This window comes from Anabrus simplex, chromosome 1 (assembly GCF_040414725.1).
Source record: "Anabrus simplex isolate iqAnaSimp1 chromosome 1, ASM4041472v1, whole genome shotgun sequence".
Taxonomy (NCBI): domain Eukaryota; kingdom Metazoa; phylum Arthropoda; class Insecta; order Orthoptera; family Tettigoniidae; genus Anabrus; species Anabrus simplex.
In genome coordinates this window covers 126,731,198-126,743,706 of record NC_090265.1, presented here as the reverse complement: position 1 = coordinate 126,743,706, position 12,509 = coordinate 126,731,198, and the positions used below count along the sequence as shown (strand labels likewise).

Sequence of the window (12,509 nt, the reverse complement as noted above, 5' to 3'; positions counted from 1 at the left end):
CTGCTGCGTACAGTGTTTCCGGGCATACAACCGAACAATAATGCCTAAGCTTGGCGTTGATGGACACTGATCTTTTGTTGTAGACATTCCTAGTCAGCTGATATGCCATCTCCATCTTGTTGATTCTGTACATGATTGCTTCTTTCTCAGAGTTGTTAGGTACTATCCACTCACCTAAGTACTTAAACTTTTCCACCTGCTTGATTTTTCCCTGTTCCACAATGAGCTCTCTGGGAGCTGGCTTGATGTTATTATTATTATTATTATTATTATTATTATTATTATTATTATTATTATTATTTGCGTATGGACCCAATGGATCACGCAAAGCTCTAACGATTCTGTTTTCTGAGTTGCCAAACAGCTCTCATCCTTTCTCCGTGGATCCTTTTTCGTTCTTCTGTCCACTTTGCTCCAGTTTTCTTTTTCACTTCGTTCTCTGGTTGCACTTTCCATCCATTAATTTTTTTCCTATAAAGGTTTCTGTACGCGGTGTCATTTGGGTTTATCTGGGCTTTTTCCAGATCCTTCTTCACTTCTAGTACCCATGGAATATTTTTTAGATGTTCTATGTAAGTGAGAATCTTGTGTGTCAGTCATTATTATTATTATTATTATTATTATTATTATTATTATTATTATTATTATTATTATTAAAAATGGAAAGTTTTGTGTTTTAATTTCCACTCTTTAGAATTCAGTCACATATGTTAAATCCCGTTATGAACCACCAAGATCTGCTTTATATCGGTCGGGACAACACGGTATTTGGGACCGCACCTTCAGTTTCGTACTGCCGTTAATTTTATGGGGACACATGTCCTCCCAAGACACATCTCACAACCTATGGCACATCGCGGTTGGGCAAATACTTCCAATGCCGGCAATTGCTAAACTATTCCTTCCAATTCATTTGAAGTCCATTTTTTTTTCATTGGAACTCTTCAAACATTTAATTCATAAATTAATCCTCGGTGCATGGATTCTGCCACTCATAACACTGGAATCGGCATTTTATATCATCTTAGGCCTTGAGATTCATCTATTTCATCATTACAAACAGTACGGCTCAATTTTACTTCATGCCTGAATTTAGTCCCTCATGACTTCCAACTCTAAATATGGGCTCAAACCACTCTGGGCTTTCAACATAACGTGGCCATCCTATACACATGCCTCTATCACTTCTAAACAAATTGTTATGGTAATTACAGATTCCAAAACGTGAAATCAACAATTTACGTAAAAATCAAAGTTGCTGCCTGAATTAAATTCTTTAACGCTACATGTCATCTCCACATTGATTATTATTTGCAATAGCCATCTCACGAAGCACTGTCATTATTATTATTATTATTATTATTATTATTATTATTATTATTATTATACTTTAACTTGCAAGAGCACAAAATATTATTATTATTATTATTATTATTATTATTATTATTATTATTATTATTACCTTCTGTACGCAACACAAATTTTACACTCTGGCACTTTCATAATCTGGCTGTCTGGTAACAAATATTCATACTAACATACAAATAATCACCGCAGTGATTGAAAATCAAATAAATGGGTTAGCACAAAAAGAAATCTAACACTTGAAATGAACTTAAATCAAAGTATTCACAAACAGCATACATTAATTGAAAGAAATATCCCATATTTACATTATATACAACAAACAAATAATTAATTAATCTAACCCATAATTACTTTAATATAAATTAGTTCGTCCATCTATCTCAAAAATCATGGATTCGGCAAGCGATCCATGTTAAGTAACCATGATTAATCTATACTGAATCCCGTTTTGTCGCGATAACATCCCCAAATATTAAATTTGTGTACTCATTCCTATGTAGAATTCCATTGTCTCATAGCGGATGAGAAGCCTCATGGCCCCATGGTAATTTACTCGTACATCATATCGCACTTTATAAAATTAACACAACAAAACACTTCTGGGCGATTACCCATGATTAACACCTTACTAGAGAATTTACAATAATTTATACAAGAATAAAAAAACACTTATAGGTGCCTCTAGACCCATTACACTTGCACAATATATTCTTCCTTGAGCCCGAACAAGTTGTGACACATTACGACGAAGTGTCGTTTCATTCGAACCGGCGCGTATCGCGTTCTTTATCCGGCACTTCCTGATGTATGCGAGGCCATCTTGTGATCGCCTCGCTCCTACAATTCCCTGCTACAATAATTGTTACACCGTCTATCATGAAATATTTATTTCAGGCTCTGAAGAGTGCCTTCAAAAAGTACTATCAGCATTCCGTCGATCCTTTAAATTCCAACACATGAAATGTTGAGAAATATATTATTTTCACATACAGTGATACTGATAATTTACACTCGATATTCTGAATAATTATCACCGTTCGTCTTCACCTTCATGACTACTAACGTACTTTCAACTTTAACAGAATCTATAATGCGTTTCCTGGCACTGAGTTACATAGTCACCGTGTCACCGTATCAAATTACTTCAAACGACTGGTTGATGTGAAGCTCGACTCCCTAGTATATATGGTCGACCTGGTTTCGCGCGTGGGTTAATTGCGTTCACTCCAGAGGAAGGGGGGTTGGTTATCCTAAATCGGCATTTGCAGGTGGATTTGGATCTCTGAATTCATCCCACTTAATAAACTGGCGATACACATTCACGTGTCGTATTCTGATCTCATATCGTTCGGCGATCACGGAGATATTACTTGATTTCTGTCCTCCACTTTTCGCGCTAAGTTGGCGTCCCTGATGGCGTGATAGTCTTGACCAATGGCGAGATAGTGTGGGTCATTTCCTAGAATTCTTTACTTTAATTTATTACAATTACAATTAATCAACATGGGAATGATATCACAAAAATGTTCTTTATAGAGAGTAACACACTTATCTTCAGAGTGTAAATAACACCAGTATTCATATTCATGAATACTTAGATCGTCCTCTCATTTGTATTATTGGAATACTATTGATTCTTTCCAGTTTGTGGTGCACATGTTGCACAGAATTTTGAGCTAATCTACATTTACAAAACAGTAGTCACTTAAAATAAACTTTCACCCATTTTTTTCTTCTAGACTGCCTCTCAAATTAAGATGAAACTTTCCACATGGTTGGTTAAGGTGTAGTTGCCTAGTTCTGGTACAAATTTAAGTGTGTTTTGAACAGAAATATGTAGAAAAGGTGATTGGATAAAAATGATTGACATTTCGAGGATTAATTTGCATGTCTTCTTTCCCCTCTTCAACTTCAGACATACGCCAGGATGATTTGTGGAATAAATAGTGTCCACAAATGACCTAAGCCCTGCTTGACCTATGTAATTAGTGTGATCAATGATTAACTGAACTGTCATTTCTCACAGATACCTACATTATTTCGTACTGTCTTCCATGGATTCTTATATTTGCTTATTTGAATTTAATTTTGTTGTTTTCAGTTGTACGAGTTCCTTAACAATATGGAGCCTGATGATAAGGTGATAGTTTTTGTAGGAAAGAAAATTCGGGCTGATGATATCACTAGCGATCTTGTTCTGCAAGGCTACATGTGTCAGAGCATTCATGGAGATAGAGAACAATGTGATCGAGAGCAAGCACTTGAAGACCTCAAATCTGGATATGTTAAAATACTTATCGCAACCGATGTTGCATCAAGAGGAATTGATATTACAGATATTACGTGAGTAATCTTTCTTATGCTAAGTTAATTGGTGTGATGAGAAGAATTGTCATAGTTCATTTCCTGTAACTGTCATGGTAATAGATATTTTAAGAGGCACACACCATCTAGACTAGTTGTTCATTCTTTAATTGCATATATTGGTTACTAATATTACAGTCCTCTTGTCATTCGACTGTTCTAGAAGTGAATGTTAGGATGTACTCAATTTTTATGAATGTTTATGCGGTGTTAGTAATAAAGGGGAGCAAAAATTTTATGCATAAAGTACCGTATTTACTTGTGTATTAGACCCCCTCGCGTATTAGAACCCTCCTGACTTATTGGGACAAGAAAATGAAAAAATGAAAAAATGAAAAAAAAAAATCTCATACAAGACCCCCATTCCAACATAATTTGTCAGAGAAGAATGACTATTCCGCTTCGAAGCGGGTACTAGCCTTACTGCAGCTCAGATGGCATCACACAAATTTGTGAATAGTTTCGTCTGTATGCCCCGCGCAATGAAACCACGAGTCAAAGTCATGTGGTACGTCTGTGTTTCGTAGTTAAGAAATGTCCCCTCGGTAGCGTAGGCCTAATGCAGCTCTGATCACGTCGTACAAATAGGTGAATAGTTTCGTGTCCGACTTACGCAATCAAAGCACGCATCGGTCGTGCTATATGTAGTTAAGAATATCCGCCAGTGTAACGGTTAGCACAGTTAGCTGCCGTTCTTGGGGGCCTGAGTTTTTCACAAATGTAAAGATAGGAAGCTTCCACCTAATTGGTACTTTTTGTCTTATCAGTATACAGGACCAGTTTCGACCACTTTAGAGGTCATCCTCAGCTGGTCATATGATCTAATGTTGACGTAACATACAATTAACACTAAATTTAATGAAGAATGTCACGTGAATATGAGTAAAATATTATAGTATCAGTTTATAGTTCCTTCTTCATGGCTTTTAAACACTCATCGAGTTAAATGACCTGAATTTGAGACTTAAATTCCACTATTCTGTACATGGTTAACATATGAGTCGAGGAGCTGAATCTATTGTACATGTTCTTCACGGACACTGTCAAGTGGATAGTGTCAGAAGAGATCACGTGACAAGCTGTCAAAGGCCATCTCAAGATTCAGAAACGCCATGTGAATTAGCCTGTTCTCCTCACGGTGTCACCCCAGAAATAAGGGAACAGTGTAGATAGTATCTATTGTCCCACAGCCCTTCACTCACACTCTCTCTCTCTCTCTCTCTGGTTGGGACTAATAGAGACATTTTGTTGAAGTCAAAACGCAATTGTGCGTTCAAACATCATTGGGTGACCCAGCAACCATATCGGACGGTAGTTGGAACACTAGGTGACATCACCCTTGCCCATCCACATTGGTACCATGATACTAGTTATCCACTCTTGAAGGGCAGCGTAGTCGGTAATGGTCCCTTGATGAGTTCTGTCAACTCATTCATGACTTGACGACCAAGCTGTTTCCATGCTTCGACTGGAGTATTGCCAGGCCCAGCAGCTCTACTTCTCACCTTCCGAATAGCTTTCTCCAGTTATTATTGGAGGATACAGAAATTCTTTGCAAAACCCCCTGTGGGTGGGGGATGCACATGAATACACCCATGGTATCCCCTGCCTGTCGTAAGAGGCAACTAAAAGGGACGACCAAGGGATGATAGGTTTGGAACCATGAGATTATCTGTGATTAGTACCATTATGTGAGGAACACCACGAGTTGACGTTACCAGCCATTAGTAGCACTATGTGAGGAACACCATGGCTCTGTGATTAGTACCATTCAGGGAGGAGCATCGTGGGTTTACACTACCAGTGATTCATACCACTTTGTGAGGAATACCATGGGTCTAAGTTACCTATCATTAGTACCACTATGTGAAGAACACCCTGGGTCTGCGCATTGCCTGTGATTAGTATCACCATGTGAGGAACACCATGGATCTGCATTTCCTGTGAGTAGTACCGCTATATGAGGAACACCATGGGTCTACTTTACCAGTGATTAGTACCATTATGGCAGGCTGGTGACCTGGATTTTGAACACCTTTGGTCAGCAAGTATCATCTCAGAAAATAAGGTATTGCAAATTGGATCCACTGATCGTTTTGGATTCGTGGTCGTTTTTCATCATGATTTGTTTTAGATTCTACTCCGTGGATACATTTTGAAGTTCTAATTATCGTTTCATTTTGTACCATTAGGGGCCGATGGCATAGCTGTTAGACCCCTTTAAACAAATATCATTCTTCATGGCATATTGTTTGAAAATACTCCCTCTAGCATTGAAGTATGTTTGGCAACTCAGAGCATTTGATGAATGGCATCTCTTAAATAAGTTTATTCCTTGTTTGATTTTTTTACAGGTATGTTATAGTGTAATATTAGTATATAACCGAGTTGACACTGGAAAGTATAGCTTCCTTCTTAACAAAATAAATACAGGGTGGGCAAAATAAAACTGGCCCAGGAGATATGTGTAAGACTGATGCAGAATTGACCCTTGTTAATGAACAGGAGAACTAAGAACTGCCCATCACAGGGAATGCTGGAAACAGTGATTTCAATGCACCAGTCTGTTGCCGTCAAATGTATGCATGTGTGCATTTTCCGCATGCTCGCCCCGAGTGCGTCACTGTGTCATTACGTGTGAGTGAGAAGAACAGATGTGTTTAGTGACCAGTTGATTGCAACACAAAATGGTGCTCACGATAAAACAGCACGTGTTCATTGTCGAGCGTTGTGTGAAGCACGATTCATGGAAAACCTGTACGGAACTGTTTGCGCAAGAGTTTAAGACTGGAAGTGTTTTGGCAAAGCTTCCAGAAAAGTCTGCTATGCAAAACTTAATGGCATAATGGCATGAAACAGGCTCTGTAGAGAATAAAATCCATAACTATCCGAAAAGAGTTCGAATACCAGAAAACCTTGGTTGAGTGAATGAAAGCCTGGAACAAAGTCCGACAAAATGTCAATTCCATTTATCTGTGCAAGTGGGAATTAAGAGATAGTCATATGGAAACATTAAAAGGACCTGCATCTGTATCCTTACAAATTTACTGTTGTGCATGCATTAAAGCATCCAGGCGAACCTTCACGTGTCGAGTTTTGCTGGTGGTTTGTGAGTGAAGTGAAGTCAGGACATTTGGATCCTCAGTTTTTCATTTCTTAAGATGTGGCTATTTCCAGCATCTTCTGTGATGTTCATCAACAATGGTCAATCCTGTGTTAATCCTATTGTAAATATTTTTGAGGCCAGTTTTATTTTGCCTACCCATTGTATAATTCGGCATTGTCTCTGTTTTGCTAGCGATTTCAGCCTATCAGAAGCTGCTTGTGAGCATGCCATTTTTTAAATGCTGCTTTCTTCAACATTGTGACCTCGTAAAGTTCTTCATTCCACAACAATACTTGCTTGTTAATGAACAGGCACCCAGCTTTAGTAACCCATAGAATCTCTCTAGCTATACTGCAAATAGACATTGTTGCACGTCTTGTCCAGAGGGCCTCAACAGACTGGTCATCAATAGCAGAAGCATGGGAGGTAAGAAAAGTAAGAGAGTTCCCATTTCCGGCAGTCACCATTGATCTCTGGACCAGTTGGCGGACACAGGGTCATAGATTGATCTTAAGGTAGAGATCAAGGACCAGTAGTTGATGTTGTGAGGCAGTAACTTATGAATCACCTTGGTATCCATGACCAACCCAAGGTCATGTCTTCAAAGTAGCCAGGAGCTAAGCTCGCTGTATCTTTGGATAATGATGATGTGTTCCAAGATGTCAGAGTTCATACCCATATAAAACACACTAGTCTGGATCATACAAGAAGAGTGGAAATATGCAAAAAATATCCCAATGGTTTTAACAGGGATACTGGTTATCAGTTAAGCAAAACCTGGTTGCCAGCCATTAAAGGTCTGGATTGGTAGTATTTTTCCCTCTCCCTTTATTGTCTCTCTTTTGTTTTTCCAAATTCATACTTTCCTGATTACCAGATGGTTCGCTCAGTGTGACATTACTGTATATACAGGGCACACACGAATAGTTGACACATTTAATTAAAGAATAACAACTTTATTTTTCACAGAACACTAATGAAATTTTAGACACAGGTAGCTTGGACCCTAGAAATTCATTTCACAATATCACGTACAATGCGGCCTCCACTGCGGCGGACAACCTCTTCGAGACAAGTGCGCACATGTTTCTGACGACTTTGCAGCACAGGTCTTCATGAATTTCACTGCAGAGCTGCACAATCCGAGCATGCATATTCCATGCGGCTTTGAGGTCTTGAAGCGAAGAGTTTTTCTTTCAAATAGTCCCATTAAAAGATCACAAGGATTTAAATCTGGGCTTAAAGGAGGGCAGAATAATCCACCATTATTGTTGTACTGTCGGTAACAATGAGACATTACATGATGACCAAATACTCCCCTCGAAAACTCAAGAACGTCATTAGCTGTGTGAGGTGTTGCACCATCTTGCATAAACCACTGCGTATGAATAGGAAGTTCTATAGCGAGAAGTTGAGGCATGAATTCATTCTCCAGCATGCCCTTGTATCACTGTGCATTAACTGTCTGACTGAAGTAAAATAGTCCAGTTAACCCATGACTTGACAGAGCTACCCACACACTCACTTTTTTGCCATATGTGGTTTTGTCATTAATAATGTCTGGTTTTTCTGTAGCCCAAAACCGCACATTTTGTTTATTAACTGCCCCGTTGAGATGAAAATAGGCTTCATCAGAGAACCCAGTGTTAAACAGTACTTCATCTTTGAGTCCATAAGACGTACTGCAATCTCTTCTACCTGTGAAGAACTGTTAGCTTGTGTAGTACAGTTATTTTTTGCGTGTACAATTGAAGGTTACCGTGTAACATTCTTCTAACTGAACGGCGCAGTATTCCACTTTCTCTTGAAGCTTGCCATGTTGACTTGTGTGGGCTGCACTGCATGGCGACCTTCAGTGCAGTGATGTTTTCAATAGACCAAACTGCTGTGCATGTGGTCACTTTTCTTCCTTCACACTGCCTTGTTCTTCAACGTTTCTGTATAACCGAAAGAGGGTGTTCCTTGCTAGTGCCCACGTAGTCTGAAATACAGCTCGAAATTGAATTTGTGTCGCCGTAACACTTTTTAATTTACAATAAAAGATAACTGTTTTGGCGCACTGCTGAATGGAGAGTTGGCCGTGGTCGGCCATGGCAGAAAGCTCACTGGAATGCAGGCATTCGGAGACAAAGCAGCAGTGTCACCCCTACAGTTATTTCCATGAAACAGGGAAGGTGTGCGCGAAATTTGAACAACATAGTACATAAGTTGCCCTTTATATTTGCTTTCCAAATGTATCAACTATTCGTACACCACCCTGTACATGGCTATACTGTATGAAGCAGTGCCTGATATCATACGCAAGAACTCCTAAGAATTAAATCAATTTCTGTGTTTATCCATTACTTATTTTCTTATTTACATATTTGTTCTCTCTCTAACTTATACTGTGTGTGTTATTTTTATATATTCTTTCCACCTTTTTTTTGTGCCCCCATTTTGTACATTGTTCTCTCTCCATCATCTTGATTTTTTTAAATATATATATATATTATTTTTTTTAATTTTATTTTTTGTGCTGGCCGCATGGTGTAGGGGTAGCATGCCTGCCTCTCACCCGGAGGCCCCAGGTTCGATTCCCGGCCAGGTCAGGGATTTTTCTCTCGACCTGAAGGCTGGTTTGAGGTCTACTCAGCCTACGTGATTAGAATTGAGGAGCTATCTGACGGTGAGATGGCGGCCCCAGTCTCGAAAGCCCAGAATAACGGCCAAGAGGATGCGTCTTGCTGACCAAACAACCCCTCGTAATCTGCAGGCCTTCGGGCTGAGCAGCGGTCGCTGGGCAGGCAAAGGCCCTTTAAAGGGCGTTAAGTGCCGTGGCGTTTGGGTTTGTTTTCTGTACTGGTCTTTCATTGCTCTTGATTTTTTCTTCAGAATATGCCCTCCTTTTATCAGCTGTACGACCTAATTTTGTAACTCACAGCTGAGAAAAGCCTTGCAACATAATGGCAACATGACTTTTTTTAATATTAACATATTCATTAACTGCATGCTCCATTGCAAGTTAAGTAATACTACATGCATTAGTGTTCTTTTTGTAGTTGTGATTACATTTTTCTTTTCATTATGTTACCTATTCCCAGAGGTGCCAACTATTATGGATTGTCCGTAATTATTACGGATTTCACCTCACGATTACGGAGTTACGGTCAAAGGGGAAATTATCACGGAAAAGCTTACATTATCACGAAAAAATAATTTTCGACGGAAACAAAAGAAAAGGAAAAATGCACAGTCCTTTAGAGCCTTTCTCCTAAATCATTTTTATTTCAATGCTTGTGAGTTGGCAACAATACTTATTCGATCGTGACTTCCTTTTACTACCCATAAGTGTTGTAAAATTCATTGTGAATGAAGGAGCTCAGGCGCTGCTCTTCTCCACTACAGATCCTTCAGTAATGTTGTATTTGCTGTGTTAAGTGTACGTGACAGTTGACAGAAAGATTGCGAAAGAAGTGAGGCCTACATTAAGCACGTCTGCACTGGTATCGCTTATGGTTCAGAAAACGAAAATGTCATCACAGTCGGAAGGATGTTTCAAGAAAAACTACACTAAAAAGCAGCTGCTGCATGAGAAACAAGCTACAAGGAATGTTTTATCACAGAACCAACAGGTTGCATGCAAATGTTATTGTGTAATATGATATGCTTTTGGATAGATTGCTAGAGGGAAGGGCAAAAGGGGTGTCATTATCAAGAAGGAAGGAGTATGCTTTGGACTTGAGTCGAAATTTTTCTTGGGGGCGGAGGGCGATTACTGATAATTCACTTCAAAGTTGGCACCTCTGCTTAGGTGCTTAGGTGTTTAGCCTAGGTACATCATGTTACTTCTTTCTTGACATAAATATGCCCTACATCAGATTATAAAAAAGATGCACTTTACAAATAGTTTAAAGAACTTTTAGTATTTGTCTATAAGTTCATTCTTGCTTGTAGGCCAGTGGCCTCCTGAGTTGATTAAATTGTCTTCAGGTTTATCCTTTCGTGTTTTAATAATTCACACTCGTATAGGATGTGGTCCACACTTGAGTTTCTTCGCCACACCGACACGTCGCATGCTCTTGGATTTTAAATCTATGCAGATAGGTCCCTATTTTTTCATGCCATCATCATAACCGTCATATTGTGGCTTCAGAGAATTTTTGAGTCAAGTCTCACTTTAACACTTAAAATAAACTTTCATTATTGATCCATTGGCAGTTTCTCTCCACTCTTCTTCCCGCAACTGTAAACTTCCCTCACGCAATACCTTTTTTACTGCACCAAGGAATATGATCAAAAGTCACTTCTAGGTCTGTCCTGCTGGCTGCTTGTTTTGCCAGTTGATTAGCCGTTCCGTTGCCTTCTGTGCCGACTTGAGCCTTAACCCATGAGAAGTGTATTTCCCAGTTTTGTAGTTGCAGGTCTCTCATCTTCCTTGTGATCTCTTCTACAAGATTGTTGCTTTTTCCATTGTTTTCGAGTAGGTCCAGGGTTATTTTACTATCAGATGTTCCGAACCAGAGGAACAAAACATGTACCTTTTTTAGTCATTTAACTAGATTTTAAGCTGGAATGTTTCTGATTACATGGGCTAGCCATAGAAAATCAAATATTGGGAGGTGGGATTCTTCCTTCAACCACCTTAGTTCAGTCGATACCAATACGGGATGTCCGGCTCCGTGGCTAAATGGTTAGTGTCCTGACCTTTGGTCACAGGGGTCCCGGGTTTGATTCCCGGCAGGGTCGGGAATTTTAACCATAATTGGTTAAGTTCGCTGGCACGGGGGCTGGGTGTATGTGTAATCTTCATCATCATTTCATCCTCATCACGACGCGCAGGTCGCCTAAGGGCGTCTAATCAAAAGACCTGCATCTGGCAAGCCAAACTTGTCCTCGGACACTCGCAGCACTAAAAGCCATACGCCATTTCATTTTTCATTTCAATACGGGATAAAAATGTGATCAGTTGTAAAGAACTGGAATCAAAGATGAAGATTTTTGTGGATGATATTATCAGCGGTGTGCGAGCAATAACGTATCCCACAATGCTCTTCTGATCTATTGTCCTCCTTAAAACTGGTCATCCCTCCCAGCCACACATGTACATGCAGTCGATCAGAACAATGTTCGTTTTCATTTTCCTCTGTAATACTGTAGAAGCGTGTAAATACTTCATGAAAATATACATTTCTACTGTACAGTAAGGTTCATTTTCCTATACATATTGGTATGAACATTGTTCTGATGTACTGCATGTCCGTGTGTGGCTGGGAGGCATAACCACTACCGGTAGTTGGAATTCGGGAGGACAAATTGGAGCAAATATTGGTTTATAAGGAGAGGAATTGGGGATTGGAATTATTTACGTAGGTGGATGTTCGATAAATTTCCAAATTCTCTGAGATTATTTAAGAGAAGGCTAGGTAAACAACTGATAGGAATCTGCCACCTGGGCAACTGCCCTAAATGCAGACCAGTGTTGATTGAGTATTGAGTTTCAGTGTAAATAATTGTTGCTCTCGCTTTTCTATTTCGTAGTTGATGTCTTGTAATTTCTCCAGTGCCTTCAATATTGAGTATTGTTCTGCTTGATAACTGGAACAGGTATTGTGTAATTTGAATTGATATTGTTGAGGAGGTTCATGGTGACTGTACAGAATTATTCCAGATCCAACTCCAGCCTCACTTT

The 12,509-nt window shown here is 39.3% G+C and overlaps 1 protein-coding gene across 5 annotated transcripts in view; it reads left to right on the top strand.

The window, feature by feature from the left end:
* The window catches only part of LOC136862759 (probable ATP-dependent RNA helicase DDX43), a 272,457-nt gene that overhangs the window by 232,222 nt on the left and 27,726 nt on the right, over nucleotides 1-12,509 (top strand). For all 5 annotated transcript variants that reach the window (XM_067139022.2, XM_067139003.2, XM_067138995.2 and 2 more), the window contains exon 10: nucleotides 3,470-3,711. In XM_067139022.2, the coding sequence (XP_066995123.1) occupies nucleotides 3,470-3,711 (242 nt within the window). The remainder of the gene's footprint in view (nucleotides 1-3,469; nucleotides 3,712-12,509) is intronic.